We start from the raw sequence: 17,378 nt of genomic DNA on the forward strand, positions 1-17,378 counted from the left end.
ACTAACCTATCTTTTTATATTTATCTCTATTAACTACTTTATAATAAATATAAGTCACCATCAATAGGAATATTTTTGAAAAAAAGACAATGATTACACCTCAAAAGATTAAAAATACTTTACATTTTTAAACATTTAATTTTTAAAAAAATGCTTTATATTTTAAACGGGAAGAGTAAATATTGCAATCTTTGGACTTACTATAACCTGTTTTTCATAAACATGCTCATAAGTACTCCATCTATTGAAAAATATAAGTATTTTTCAAGTAAGATGTTAAAAATATAAGGCATTCTAAATATTTTAAAGTGTTATTAATGATGTTTTTCCAAAAATAACCTTAATTAGGAGTATAATTAATAAGGTTTATTGGTTGAAATACCTCATTAAATATCAATAAATACATAAAGAGTATGTAGATTTAAAGACAATTAACTAACTTGTTGAGAAATGTAATTTGATTAAAAATAATTTATAATACTGAACGGGAGGGGTATTAAAAATTAGGTAAAAATATATTTTTGTTATCTAACTTTTATTCAAAATATTGAGTTCCTTCCTTAATTTATGAAATGTTTCTTCATACTTCTGACCCTAATATTATTAATTTTATTAATCATAAATGTTGCCATTACAATTTTAAATGTCAATAAAAAATTCTTAAGTGAACATATTTTAGTCCAATAATTTTTATTTTGAAAAAATTACATATAAGTCCAGTAGAGCTAATTTATTTACCAATAAATCCTGTAAAATTTAAAAAAAAAATTAAATTCATTAAGACTTAAGTATAATTTAAAATTTTAATAAAAAGATAATAATACCCTTATTAAATATATATATATATATATATTATATTAATTAAGTAATTTATAACTACTTATTTAGTAACTTACAACTATAACTTAAACTTTTTACAACTGTAACTTTATATATTCAATAGTTAAATTAATAAGTGAAGTTACAGTTATAAAAAGTCTAAATTATAATTATAAGTTATCGATGAAGTAATTTTAAATAATTAATATTAAAATTTATTAATAATACATGATTATTTAACTATTGATATGTGAAGTTATAGTTGTAAAAAGTTAAAATTATAATTATAAATTGCTAATAAAATAATTATAAATTAATTATTTGATTGATATAATGTATATTTAATAGGGTATTATTATCTTTATAGCTTAATTTTAAATTAAACTCAAGTTCTAAGAAACCTAATTGTAATTTTTAAATTTCATGAAATTTATTTATAAGTAAGTTTATTTCACAAAATCTATATGTAAGTTTTTTTTTTTAAGTTAAAGTGTCAATGTTTAAGAATATTTTGACAACGTTTACAATTGCAATTTTGGCATTTTTTGATAATGAAACTAACATGTTAGGGTTAGTAGATAAAAAATGTGCACTTTATAAAATTAAAAAACTAAACTAAAAATCTGTGCAAATTTAAAAAAATTAAATGGATGCTTTCACCTAACAATTAACTTTATATATTATTTACAAGATCTTTATTATCGGTATTTAATATAAGAATATAATCTTTAAAAAATTACGTGTAAAGATTTATGACTCATCTCCAAAAGTGTAATTTTAGCCATCTTCTTATAGTAGGAAAATACTTTTTCATTTATAACAGTGTTATCAGAACCGGACCGGACCGGTCGGTCCAACCGGGAACCGGTCCTAAGTTCGGTTCGGTCATCACAAAAAATCGTAAATTTCAAGAACCGACATAACCGGTCACAAACCGGCAAAACCGAGCAAGAACCGGTTGAACCGGTTATATTATTTTTTTTTTTTTATTTTAATTTATATTTTAAAATTATAATTTATACATATTTATACCTAACAAGCATTATGAAATAAAAAAGTGTATGAAATATGTATAGATTATGTATATGTGTATATATTTTAAAGTTATAAATTATGAATTATGAAACACTTGTATATGTTTTGGATGAAAATAATATAATATTAATGGATGTTAAATTTTTTATTGTATATTATTTTGTTTGAAATTTAAACATTCATTTTTGTTACTATATATGATTTTTTTTCTATTTTAAATATATAATATTTAAAATATATCAATTTATTTATGACCGGTTGGACCACGGTTCAAACCACGGTTCGACCATTGAACCGTGAACCAGTACCTCGACCGGTTCAATGGTCGGTCCGATTTTCATAACATTGATTTATAACTTGTATAAGGGAAATTCCAAAAAAAAAACATAACTTTTTGATATCTGACTAATTTTAAGTTAATTATTTGTTTATTCTAAACAAAAGAATTATTTTCTTTGTTAAAAAATATAAAATATTTTGGTTCTTTTAAGTGCAATTAATGAAGTTTTTCCAAAAGTATCAATTAAGAGAAGTATACTCTCCATCCCAAATTATAAGATATTTTTAAATAAAATTTCACATACCAATAAATCTCATTAAATACACTTAACAACCTTATCTTTTCAAGATAAAAATATAAACTTTTAAAAATATTCATTATTTAATACATTGAAAAGAGAAGGGATATAAATTAATTATAGAGAAAAAAAGATAATATTAAAATTAGTATATTTAATGAAATATTAATCTATTCAAAGTGTCTTATATTTTGAAATGAAAAATTTCTTCATAAATGCTCTATAATTTAAAACGGAGGGAGTAATTAATAAGATTTATTGATTGAGATGCCTTATTAAATAATAAGGGTAAATGTAAAAAGAGTATGTAATTTTAAAAATATTTAACTAATTCATTAGAGTATCATTTAATTAAAAATATTTTATAATATTGAACAATTGAAGTAATTAAATAATGTTTATATTATTGGCCTAAAAAAATTAACTAGTGTTTACCTTATACAGTAAAAAGAGATGGGAGAGAATCAGAGAAGAATTGTACTTAGACACATAATAGCATGCGTCCCCCTTTTGGCTTTCATGTTCATTGAATTTGACCAGAAGACTATATACAGGACATTAACTTTTTAGTTAAAGTAAGGGAATGATGACAACAAAATATCAATTGATTAAATTAATGATAGTTAAGTTTTTAATAAATTTTTTTTATAAAATAAGTTATAAATATTAATTTAAACAATTATAAATATAAATATAAATTATAAACTAGTTGTTATATTTTAAATTTAAATTTTTAAATTTATAATTGCTTAAATTAATATTTATAACTAATTTTTTTAATTTTTTTTATCAAAAACTTAATGATTATTATTATCATTTTAAGACTTAATTGTTATTCTTCCCAGAAGAGAACGTGGCAGGCAAAACTTAAAGGAATCACACCGACGTGAAACGCACAGGGCATAGCGTGACGGCGTGACCCTCGTTTGTAATCAGATTCATTGGAATCAATTCCGGCGCTCTCGTTGCTTCCCGAAAGGCCAAAACCTGTGGATCTCCATTTTCCCGTACGCTCTGACTTACTTGTAACCCCTCCTAGCTCATAGTTTTAGCCTCTCATGTGTTTTTTTTACGTTAAAAATATAAAATATTTATAAGCGAATCTCATTTTTAATAAAATAATTATTTATTTTTAAATTAATTTTATATTTTTATATTTATTTTTATTTATATTTTAAAAATATGTAAAGTAATTTATTTAATAAGAATATTTTTTAAAAAATAATAATTACATTTTAAAAGATTAAAAATATCTTATATTTTTAAATATTAAATTTTTTATTTAACAGAAAATATTTAATTATATTAAATACAAATATAATTAAGTCTGATTTAACGTAATTTTTTAAAAGTATATTTATTAATTGGATAACAACCCATATATTTGTTGTTCATGTTTTATTAATTGAATAACATTAATTTTTAGAAAAAAGTAGTTAAAATAAATAAATTGCCTTAATTTTTTTCCTCAAAAATTGTAACAATATTTTCAAAATGCCCTTAATTAGGATCATTAATTTCTATCATATATTAACTACTCCCTCCTCCCAATAAGTTGGGGTTTTCTTTTTTTTTCTTTTTTTTTAAAGGGTGGTTGTTAAAGTACGTCTTAAACTTAGTATGTTCCCTAACTTTTTTAAAAAACGGTACACTGCGAACAATGAAAACATTTTAAAGGGTTTTATATTATTAACAGAAAGTTGTATGTATACGCATATATTTATAATTAATTATAATTATAATTAAAGTCTTCTTTGCTGGAAGTAAAAACTAATCTCCTCAATGTTAAGGGTAAAATCAAAATGTTCATCTCTCACAAGCCAATCTTTTTAATGGGGCAAGAGCTTAAAACAAAATGCAAGCTAGTCTTATTTTATATTCTGAACTGCTAGTTTAAAAGGTGAAAATCACTGTGCCTTATATTATCTTGAGTTGGCTAGCCATCCATGGTTCTTGCTTTTGTCTTTTTACTACTTCCTTTAGTTATATATATAAGTTATTTCTAATATATTTTGCTATAATTGAAAAAAACTTTAAAATTCATTAATTTTATCAACAAATTTAATAAATTTTAATTTTGTCCCTATTAAATTACTTTCTTTAATTATATATTTTTCCTTAATAACATTTAATGAAAGTATAAAAGAGATAAGAAGTGATAAAAAGTTAATAACACGCCTTATAAATAGAGAAAAAATTCTTCTTTTTCTATTTTATAAGTAGGACAAAGAAGTACTCTCTCCGTTAAAAAATATAAGGCATTTTTAGTCATTCGAGATATAATTATTGTTTTTTTTTCAAAAGTATTCATTAATAATGACTTTATATTTATTATAATATGTTTAATAAGGATAAATACGAAAAGATAGGATTAATTTAAAGGTAAATAACTACTTTCTTAAGAACAAGATTCGATTAAAAATGCTTTATATTTTTGAATGAAATTAGTAATTTGTTTGTAAGGGTTGGTTTAAAAATAAATGTTTCAATTTTCAGCATAAGAAGAAAAAATAAAATTGGAAAATATATAAAGGTGATGGGAAGGCAATCAAGAATGTTGTGACTAAGAAGCATGAAAAGTAAATTGTATTCTCGCCAGAGGTAGAATCACATTTGGATCCTGATTTATGATTGTGTTTTGAAAATAAAACAGCAGTATCAAAAGTTACTTTTGTATTGGAGGTTCCAATTAGAAAAACGCCTGTGGTTTCAAGGCCCAAGTTATCAGGGGGACAAAGCGACCATAGATTTTGAGGCATTAATTATTAAGTGGGCAAAGTCCTGTTCGACTACTAGATTTTTCTGCCCAGGTTATTGACTACTATATTGACTCACTTTTACTTTTCTAATTTTCTTTCTCCGTATGCCAGCCCTGTCCCATGCCGCTTGCTTTTGGTTCCTTACACCTCGGAACAGGTTGGTGACACAGTGGCACAGCCACCCACATTCCATTCAACATAGGGAAAGAGAAGTTGACCATATAAAACATTATAAAAATTAAAATTTTAATTTAAGATCAAAGTTATGCTTCTAATTTTACAGTCTACTGCTTCTTAAATCAATTACTCATATAATCATATTAGATATCAGATCGCTCATTGAGAAAGAGCACTCTAATGATCATCCCGTAATTAGGCATTGAGATTATTAGATCGCTCATAATGTGTGACATAATTGATCATTTCTTCAAAGAAACAAACATCCACACGGAAATGATAAGCCCACCATATTAATCAAGACAAGTCTAACACTGTTATCTACAATTAGCCATCCCAAGATGTAGGGGTTTGTTACTAGTTAATCAAACTTAATTTTTTGATTTTATGCATGCACCATTCCATCGTGCACATTGCATTAAAAAAATATTGTTCATATCTTTTTTAGGAATTATTTTTAAAGTATTCGAGTGTTATTAATTAATTAATCCAATGGATCTTTTATTAGCAGATTTTTCACTCTCAACATTGTGTTTGAAGAGTATAGAGGGTCATATCCAAGGGTTGGCATACTATAAACAATAAAATAGGTATTTACATGTCAACTTTTCTTTTCAATTTGGATTCAAGCTTTTAAAAAATAAGGGAACTTTTCTTAACACATTTTTTTTTTTCATTCAGAAGATCTTGTCTAAAAAGTGTCGAGTTCATCTAATTAATGGTTGGCAAGCAATAAAATGTTTTTGATCCTTTTATCATTTGTGTTTTACGAGATAACAAATTTATAAAATGTTTCAAAAGCAAGAATAAAATGAATATCTAAGGGCTTGCTTGTTTATGTTCTCAATTTTTTCTCTTTTAAAAACTATTTTTCAAAACAAAATGACAAAAAATTGTTTGATTTTGTTAATTTAAAGACAGTTTCAAAATCAAAATATCAGCGATTGAGATGACTGAAATTTTTAATAAATACTTGTAGTGTGCTTTGAAAATAAAAAAAAATAGAATGAAAACATTTTAAGATGTTTTTATTTTTTTAAAAAACAAACAAATGAAAATATTTTTGAAAAAAATAATTAAATTTAAAATAGTTATCCAAACAATTTTTTAAATTTTTTATTTTAAAAAATACAAAATCGTTTTTGAAAACATAAACCAAATAGACCATCATGTCAATCTTCTTACCAAATAGGCCATTATGTCAATCTTCTTCCTTTTAATTCTGATTCAAGCTTTACCAAATAAGAAAAAAATTGTTAGCACATTTTTCTCATTCAAAAGATTTTGTTAAGAGAGTATTGAGATCGCATCGTTGGTATGCAATAAATGTTTTTGACCCTTTATCATTTTTATTTTATGAAATTAAACGTTTATAAAAAATAATAAAAAGGGCATTTAAATGTCATTTTTTCATTTTAGATGCGAGTTCATCCAATGGTTGGTAAGAAATATAACGTTTTTAACCGCTATCAGCATTTCTATTTTACGAAGTTGCAGATTTATAAAATATTTCTAAAACAAGAAAATTATAAAACTGTTTACCAAAAGATAGTTAGAAAAAATGACTTTAAACTTAAATTTAATTTTTTTTAAAAAAAATTCATTTCATAGATAAAAGTGACCATATAGATAAAAGCTAATATAATGATAATTCTTTCAGTCAAAATTACAACTCGGTGTTTTCAATGTTTCTATATTTTTTTTTTGGCCAAAAGTTTCAATGTTTCTATTGAAACATTGTCATGTCATCATAAATTCAAAGCTCCTCATTTTAAAATTCTATAACTTAAATTTTTATGTTTTAAATTTTTAAAATTAATTTTATCACAAATATGGTGCAAGGGAGTGAAACAGAACAGGAACTGGCAGTAACATTTTTTTAATATATATTTTCATCATTATCTTCACAAAAGTTTCAAGTGAAACAAGAGAAAAGGAGAGTCTAAACTCTAAATCAGCGATGAATGCAGTGATCAAAACTTAAAAACTCAAGTTTGTATATTTTTTTCATCTTTATTTATATATTTAATTTGCTCAATTGAATCTGATATCAGGAGATGTGACTTCTTCTCACACAACATATGGGATAAGAGATTTTTTCTTAACATGATTTTGTTATTCATAACACTTAAAGTCCTCTTTGAATACAGTGATCAAAAACTTAAAAATACATTACATTTATTAAAAATTATAGTTGTTTTGATTAATTTCTATCATAAATCACCATTATTAATTGCCTATAGCTATCATTATTATTATATTTTTTAATTTTGAAACTGTTTTTAAATTAATATAACCAAAGGAATTTTCATTTTGTTTTATTTTGAAAGACAAATTTAAAAACTGTATTACAAAACAATTTTTAAAAATAAAAAAAAGAAACTAAAACCAAACAAACCCTTAAACTCTAGATATTGTTGGCCAAAAAAAAAAAAACTCTAGATATTGAATTATTTTTTAAGATTTAAGTCTTTATATGTAATTTTCTTTCATGCATATTCATTTATTTGGAATCAACATTTGCATGCAGCTGGAGCCACCTTCATGCGATATGCACGTACGATAAAATTCAAATTTAAAATTGAAAATAGGATAACTGACACTTTAATCGGAAAAGATCAATTTAATAATAATTAAGAAATAATGAGTAAAAATTAAGTTTTAGTTTAAGAGAAGTAAAATTCTCCATCAGAGTACTGAAGGAAAAAAACTCAAAACTACTTGCAAATTGCAGAATCACACTTTCGCAATAATAATAATAATAATAATAATAATAATAATAATAATAATAATAATAAACAGAGTCAGGAATCATGAAGGACAGAACTCATTTAAAAGTACAAAAAATAAATTAATACAATTAAAAGTTAATGTCTATACTTTTGAATACAAATAAAATATTAATTATAATTTCACTGAATACAAAGTAACTTAATTTCCTATTCAAAGAATTGTACATGTAACTACGATTTCGAGTCAATTCTACGACTGTATTTTCTTTCTTTCTTTCAAGTTTGGTGTTCCCTTCTATAAACTCAATTATTTGAGATTTCTAGAAAGCAACCAAAAATCAAAAGCCAAAAAATTGTTAGACTTCTGACATTGGATTCTTTGTCATACAATAACTAAAAAAGGTACTTAATTATTTCTTTTTTATATTTGTCTCTAGATATTACTTCATGTAAATACACACCATTGTGTGAAGTTTTGATTTAATAAAATGTGAACATCATATTATATTCAATACGTTGTCTACTTTTAATAGGCCACAATACATTACAATTGTTGTATTTTTTAGCAAATTTCACCACTATTAATTTGCATAAAATATGATTATAATAGTTGAAACAAAATAATAGATTGTATCTCATAAAAAAATGTTAAGATAATATTATAAAAATATAATTTGAAAATTTTATTAAATGTTAATATTACCAATAGGTATACTTAATTTTTTTAAACAAAGTGAAAAATATTATGAACATAAAAAATATGAAAAAAAATATTACATCTTGAAAAAAAGCCCACCGACAAATGTTTGATAAGTTATTTTAACAATAACTTGTTATTGTTTTAAAAAAGAAATTAAATCTAGTTGAATGAGTTAATCTTTTAATAATATGGCAAACTAATATTCAAATTCTTGTTAGAAAATTACCCACATTTAATACCCAACCTTATTTGAAATACGATTACCTCTAATGAAAAAATATCTGTAAATAATTAAAAAACTTATTATTTTTTACAATATTTTTTACTTTTATACATTCTAAAAATATAAACACTTTATTTTATTCATAAGGTTATTACCTGCAAAAAAAAATTAAAAGATAATTTGAAAATAATATAAATATAAAATATGTTAACATAATATTATAAAAATATTTTTTAACCGTAAGCAGTCATGGTCTAACACGCTTTGATTTTTTTTTTAGGCAACTGCAAGTCTCACGGCTATGTTAATTTCACTGTTTCATGAACAGTAAAATTTTTATATTTTGTCATATATAAGATAATATTATGTTAACTGAAAGGAAAAGTAAAAATACTTCTTAATATAATATAGAAGAAATCGAAAATAGTAACTTATAAAGTCATAGTTTCACCACTACTTTAAAAAAAATCATAAATAATTATAAAATCATAATAAACATTAGAAAAATAAGAAATAAAAAGTTCATTTCCCCTATTAGCATCATTACAAAATAAATGGAATTAAAAAAACATAATTTGTATATTTATTTTAATAATTTTTTCCTTCATCTTTTGCCCAATGGAAGCGAAGCAGAGAAGACAGGCCTAAGCATGACCTGCCGCCAAAAAGCTGAACTTCAATTCCAACAACAAAACCCAACACCGCACCTTGTATTTGTGTTCTTGAGAGTTCTTACACTTTTCACACTTCCTTCGTCCGTCACCTTCACATTCCCTTATAAATCTCTCTTCATCTCTCCTTCTTCATCACAACCACACGGGCGCGCACAATTTCTTGAGTCTTCGTAGTCATTTTCATTTATCATTTCTATCGTTCACAACCTACCTCAGTGTCTTGAGCCCAAAAGCCTTCCATACGACAACCATGGACACCAAGATTGGATCTCTTGATGCATGCAAGCCAGCCTGCAACGATGTCGGCTGCCTGCCAAACGGCAACGTTTCTGTCATCCAGGACTCTGCTCTTCCGATCACCCCCTGTGAGGCCACACTGGGTCGCCACCTGGCTCGTCGGCTCGTGCAGGTTGGTGTCACTGATGTCTTCTCCGTTCCCGGTGACTTCAACCTCACACTCCTCGACCATCTGATCGCCGAGCCAGAGCTTAACGTCATTGGATGCTGCAACGAGCTCAACGCTGGTTATGCCGCCGATGGCTATGCTCGCTCCCGTGGCGTTGGTGCTTGCGTCGTTACTTTCACCGTTGGTGGCCTTAGTGTTCTCAACGCCATTGCCGGTGCTTACAGTGAGAACCTGCCGCTTATTTGCATCGTTGGTGGTCCCAACTCCAATGATCATGGGACCAATCGGATCCTTCACCACACTATTGGGTTACCCGATTTCAGCCAGGAACTTAGGTGTTTCCAGAATCTTACGTGCTACCAGGTACAAATCAACCTCTTTTTTCTGCATCGAGTGACTTCGTAAGAAGGGGGTTTTTTTTTTTTTATGTAAATTGCGGCCTTAAGTATTATTATACACGATATGGTTCTGATTTTGAAGAATCCAAGCTTTCGATTCTTGGGAAGCTTGATGCTTATAATGATTCCCCAGGTGAAACTGATTGGGGACTTGTTGCTGTGTTTGTGTAATTTGCTGCCAACTTTCCTCTATTCTGGTGATTTCTCTGTTTATTTTGTGGTATTCGTATGTTCTGCTAAACAATTCTGATGCTTGATGATGATGTAGGCCGTGGTCAATCACTTGGAAGATGCTCACGAGCAGATTGATACGGCGATCTCAACTTCTTTGAAAGAAAGCAAACCTGTATATATAAGCATAAGCTGTAACTTGAGTGCGATTCCTCATCCCACTTTCAGTCGCGAGCCCGTTCCATTTTCTCTGTCCCCGAGGTAATTTCTCTACCCTTCTTTATCCTCGTCTCTTGTTCTTACTTATCAGGGATATGCACATAAAAAAAATGGTCTAGCATGTTCAACACAAACAAAAAATTGGTTTTATTCATTACACATCATGCAATTTTTCCTTTTGTTTGCGACAGATTGAGTAATAAGATGGGCTTGGAGGCAGCAGTGGAAGCAGCTGCAGGATTCCTTAACAAAGCAGTAAAACCAGTACTAGTAGGAGGGCCAAAACTGAGAGTGGCTAATGCAAGTGAAGCCTTTGTTGAACTAGCCGATGCTTGTGGCTATGCATTTGCTGTAATGCCAGCAGCAAAGGGATTAGTACCTGAACATCACCCACATTTCATTGGAACTTACTGGGGTGCTGTGAGCACAGCTTTCTGTGCTGAGATTGTTGAATCTGCTGATGCATACTTGTTTGCTGGACCCATTTTCAATGATTACAGCTCTGTTGGGTACTCGCTTCTTCTCAAGAAGGACAAGGCTATCATTCTTCAGCCGGATCGGGTTATCATAGGAAACGGGCCTGCATTCGGGTGTGTGCTGATGAAGGATTTCCTCAGGGAACTTGCCAAGCGGATCAAACACAATCATGCTTCATATGAAAACTATGACAGGATATTTGTTCCTGATGGGAAACCTTTGAGGGGAGAACCTAAAGAACCTTTGAGGGTGAATATTCTGTTCGAACATATTCAAAATATGTTGTCCGGTGAAACAGCTGTTATTGCCGAAACTGGGGACTCATGGTTTAACTGCCAAAAGCTGAAACTACCAAAGGGCTGCGGGTAAGATTTGAAATGGGACACCTTTTTTTTTTTTGTTTTTTTAACTTTTTATTAGTTTGAATGATGATAATGATGATGAGAATCTTCCGAAATGATCAACAGGTATGAGTTCCAAATGCAGTATGGATCGATAGGATGGTCTGTTGGTGCCACTCTCGGCTATGCACAAGCTGTTCCTGAGAAACGAGTCATTGCTTGCATCGGTGATGGAAGCTTTCAGGTTGGCCTTAAGCTGTCATGAAAAGCCATTTCTACTTTAAAACTTGAGTTTTTGAAGTGTCACTGCTCAGAACTGATTAAGGTGTTTCAAAATGCTTTTGCAGATGACTGCACAAGAGGTATCTACAATGCTGAGACAGGGGCAGAATGCCATAATCTTCCTGATAAACAATGGCGGATACACAATTGAAGTTGAAATCCATGACGGACCGTACAATGTGATAAAGAACTGGAACTACACTGGGTTTGTTGAAGCCATTCGCAATGGTGAAGGAAAATGCTGGACCGCCAAGGTGAATCTCCCAACATAGTACATTCGATACTGTTCTCTAAATTCACCATTGGCAACATGGGAAACTGCCAATTATATATCTGCCTACTAATTAATTACATATTATATTGTAGGTATTTTGTGAAAAGGAGCTGATCGAAGCGATTAACACGGCAACAGGTCCCAAGAAGGATAGCTTGTGCTTTATTGAGGTAATAGTGCACAAGGACGATACTAGCAAAGAGTTGCTTGAATGGGGCTCTAGGGTTAGTGCTGCTAATAGCCGTCCTCCTAACCCCCAATAAATTTAAAGCCATTGCTGCGTTACTGGAATGCTATTTAATTATTTACCTTAAGAGATTTTGAGTTTATTTCTTGTAATTTTTATGTTATTGGATTTTTAATTTCTTTCAATCATAGGGCCAGGGACTCTCGATTCAATGAAATATTTTAATATTATGCATTGGAGATCACATCATTTAACCACCAAGGTGTCTTTTACAGGTTTGGTTTGCATAGAGATGTTGGGTTTTGGATTTGAAAGAAGTCAAAAGGAAACTAGCGATATTTCATATTTGCACCTAAAATTCAGCTTTTCAAAAAAATCTACATTTATTCAATGGTGATGGGTAGGGTTGATAATATAAGTTGAATTACATGAATCAATTCGAATAATTGATTATATGGGTTGGCCAATGCATCAAATGGGCTAATTCTGATGTGTTAGGATTGGTATGTTTAACCCATATTTATTAAAAAATAAAATAACGTTGAAAAATAAAAAATTAAGGGAGTTTTGACCTTAAAACCTCACAAGATTAGTAGATTTTGGAATGAATTATCATGAAATTGATCAATCTCATATAAATTTATGATGTGAATTTTTTTATTGCAATGAAATAGCATATTAAAACTTCTCATTTAGATGTAAATTTTTTTAAAAAAATTGTTGAAAATAAATAAATAAAGAGATTGGTGGGTTAACTCATTAAACTTACCAACCTAAGAGGGTTGGATTGAGAATTTTTCAATTTATATAAAAATGAATAAAATCCATTTCAATTTATATGTTCTCCAACTAATATGATCTAGCTTATATCCTTGCTTTATTGAAGCCAATTTCCATCATTTTGATGAAGTTTCTCTTCTTTAGAAAAATAAAAAGATGCAAATTAAATAGAGTAAAATCAATTTTCAACTTAGGGAAAGTATAAATATGAATTGATTGATTGAGAAAAAATATCAATGACCTTGTACACATATTTTTAAATATCTCACCGTATGAAACTCTAATCTATTTAAAATATAAATTTAAGATAATGAAATATAAATTTAAATAACATAGAGAAGTTGGTTATAATTTTTGGATGAATATTTATAAATAGTATTAATATTTAAATTATAAAATATTATAAAATATTAATATTATAATTTTTCAATCTATATAATATTTAATAAAGATTTGCTTAAAACAAATATAATATTTTTTTAATTATTTATCCATGTTATTTCTAGCATTAGTAATCCAATAATTAACCAATAGATAGGGCTAGATCAATATCAACAAGATTTTTTAGTTTTAAGACTTGTCCAATCTTAGAGAACATGAGACCAAGACTTGATTGGACTTAATCTGCCAAGTTACTAGACCAGTCTCTTGGACTCATCTACTCTTTATGTTATCAAAAAGAAAAAAATCATAGTATAAAATCACAGTCAATTTACTTTATTGAATCATTAAACTAGTATCTTAATCGATTTAATAAAACGAACGCCTTGATCTAGTTTGACTATAGTTTTGACTATTAATCCTTAACTAATGCCTTGATTAGTTTAATGAATGGCTTAAATTTCAATACTTAAAAATAAAACATAATAAAAATAAAGTTATGGGCTCATATTTGAAAACTATCAAAGATAAGAGAGATAAATTAGAAAAAAAATTAAAAAATATCATATATCTTATTGACATGAAGGGTACATTATATACATTAAAGAAAATAAACAATACAATAATGACTAATAATTATATAATGATATTAAATGATATATTCTAATAATGATTAAGATAGATATATATATATACATACACAATAGTGATAGAAGATATTTAAAGAATATTCTAGATAACATTTCCCCTCAAACTTAAAATGACTTAACAAAAAGCAATTTTAGTTTGTCTATCAAAAAATGAAAACAGCTTAGATGAAAGAACTTCATAAGCTAGTTTGCTAGTTGATACTTGGTTCAAATTAGAACAAGTCGAATGGTGCCCTGAATAACATGCTGTTGATTAAAGTGACAATCAATTTTAATATGTTTAGTTTGTTTATAAAACACATCATTATGAGCAATTTTCATTACAACTTGACTATTATAATAGATATCTATAGAATGTTTTTAACAGTCGTGTCTATTAATGCACGATATTCAAATTTAGTATTGGAGCGGGAAGCTAACATTTACTTCTTACTTCTTCAAGAGATAAGAGGATGGTTAAGAAAGATATAACAATATTTTGCGTATTCTTAATGTACTCCTACATGCCACCATATACTCCTACATGCCACCATATTCTACATGTTAAATACACACACCCACGCAAATATGGTGAGGAAAGGAAGAAATGCATTCCTACCTCTCGTTTGGAATCCATGATCATCACTGCTTGTCAGTAGCCCTCAAAAAGTTCAAAAGCAAGATTTTCATGGAGGAGAAACAACCCAAAGCTATACTATATTAGTCACTGGGTTGCTGGAGATTATTATATTTATGATCCTCCTCTTGCTTCTCTCCGACCTATCAGGTGATCGAGGATTTGAATTGGCACCACCAAACTGTATAACACATCAGCACCGGATTTGCGCGATGTAACCCAATTTATATGCACTTTATTATTGAGCAATGGAGATCAGGAGAAAAAGCGGGGAAACTGACATGATGAGCGCCATGTTTGATGGCTCTTTCTCTAATCCCAACAGGATTGAAGATGGGTTAGCTTGTAGAAACAAGGATACGATGTCAAAAACTTGTGCATTTGAGTCTGCCAGTGGCCGTGCTCCTGCTCCTGCATTTCAATTGCTTTTCCGTTTTTTCTTGAGCATCCGTTCACCATGAGAGGGCCGACGGCATAGCAGTTGCCCACGAAAAATACACCCCTTGCACCAACGTTACGTTCGATCTCGAACCATGACTTGCAGAACAAGCAGTCCTGGATGGTCGGAGTGAATGAAGGAGAAGGCGTGCTCAAGCATCAAGGACTTCCTCGGGGAAGGAGTTAGCGATTCTCGGCATTTGGAAAGAGAAATGAGTATTCACAAGGAGCGAAGCGGTCTGGGGAAAAGACGCAGACGAAGGAAGTGGGGCAGAAGCACCGGGGCGGCACTGTTAGATCTGAGACGCCATGGGGGAGGAGCGTGCAGGTGGCAGGGGGAGGGCCCTCTGTTTAGTGACCGTTGGTGCTGGATTTGGGCCTGGGGAGTTTTTGTCTTGATAACGGTAACTTTTTTTTTTTTTGGGGCAAAGACCAACGGTAACAAGTGACATGTGTTCTTTATGTTGCTGGCAAAACAGATATATGTTCTTAAAAACTACAATTTCTTTTTATATTAAAATATATATTTAATTTTTTAACTTCACACAACATTTAATTTTAATCCTTTAATTTTATAAAATATTTTTTTAATTCTCATTAATTTTATCTAAATAAATTTTTATATTGAACTTTCAAATGTTAGTAAAATATTTTTAAATATTAACATATTAAATTTAATTTTTTTTAAAATAATAATAATTAACATAAAAAATTATTTAAAATTAATGATATTATGTTAAAGAACTAAAAAAATATCTTACAAAAATAAAAGATTAAATTAAAACTTTATATAAAATTAGAAGATTAAAAATATACTTTAATATTCTTTTTATTTAAAGAAGTTAGAGATTATCTTTATTGTTTAGTACATTACATGAAATAATCCCTTATTTTTTGAAAAAAATTGATGTTATGAGTTTTTACAATATTTATTTAAACTTTTAAAATTAATTAGAATTTGTGAAAAAGTATATTTTTAAATAGTTTAAGAAGTTACTTTAAGTAACTTCTGAAAATAATTTAATAGATAAAAGAGAATATTTTAGAGAGATAAAATATGAGAATATAACATAAAATTTTAAAATAATATAACAATAAATTATTTTTATAAAACAAAAATCAAAGGAAATATTATAAAATTTAAAAATAACTAATTAATAATTATTTTTTATTATTGCAACCAAATATGAAATAACATCTACTTTTTATAAAATTTTTACCAATTAAATCTAAATTTATAAAATATCTAAACTATTTAAAAGTTATTTATTTTTTAATTTTAAAAAAAGGGCCTTATGTCTGAATTTCTTATAGTTTTTATTATCTTTTTGTTCCAATTCCTATTTATAATTTCCTATTTATTATTTATCTTATATTTAATATTAGTAAAAATATTTTTTATCCCTTTAAATATATTTTGAATTGAATATAAATTATTTAAGGAATACAAGAATTAATTAAAGTTTTAATTTGAAAAGGTATCATATGTTTGTTATTTTTCTATCATATTTTTATATAGTCAATATTCAGGAGACAACTATTCAACTCTATTTTAAATAAAATTTCACAAATTTTTTTTGGTATAAAAAAATTATATCACACAGAGAAAAATTATTTGTGTCTCACAACTTATTGAAATATTTGTTATTTTCATAATTTACGTTCAATATGGTTGATAGAATTTGAAATAATAATTCAGTTCCTTAAATTATAGAAGTCATAATAGAGTTAATGAATAAAAAGAAATTAATATTGGTAAAAAATATATACAATAACAAGAAATAATAAATCACCATAGCTCAAGGGATCTGGATTGGCGAGTATTCCAAATCCTCTCACCATGTATGTGGAACACTATAAAAATCATCGATTTCAATTGAATGACTACCACATATGTTGGCACTAGATATCAAGAGGGCACCAACTCGTAGCTCTATTTTTTGTTTATAATTTTGGTCATGTTTAAGTTTTCACATATCAATGAAATCTTAGTTATAATATGAACAAGGATGAGATTCGGGGTACCTATAAAATCTAAATCCTAGTCGAAGAGGGGTTTTA

General features: G+C 27.8%; 1 protein-coding gene across 1 annotated transcript; it reads left to right on the plus strand.

Moving 5' to 3' along the window:
• Nucleotides 1-9,819: 9,819 nt before the first annotated feature.
• Nucleotides 9,820-12,696, plus strand: LOC129298280 (pyruvate decarboxylase 2-like). The gene is made up of 6 exons (XM_054936677.1): nucleotides 9,820-10,466; nucleotides 10,770-10,933; nucleotides 11,083-11,733; nucleotides 11,836-11,953; nucleotides 12,057-12,245; nucleotides 12,358-12,696. The coding sequence occupies exons 1-6, from the start codon at nucleotides 9,948-9,950 to the stop codon at nucleotides 12,526-12,528; spliced, it is 1,812 nt and encodes a 603-aa protein (XP_054792652.1). The 5' UTR covers nucleotides 9,820-9,947; the 3' UTR covers nucleotides 12,529-12,696.
• The last annotated feature ends 4,682 nt before the right edge of the window (nucleotides 12,697-17,378 follow it).

This window comes from Prosopis cineraria, unplaced genomic scaffold (genome assembly GCF_029017545.1).
Source record: "Prosopis cineraria cultivar Desert tree isolate PC_DT_omini unplaced genomic scaffold, ASM2901754v1 PC761, whole genome shotgun sequence".
Classification (NCBI taxonomy): domain Eukaryota; kingdom Viridiplantae; phylum Streptophyta; class Magnoliopsida; order Fabales; family Fabaceae; genus Prosopis; species Prosopis cineraria.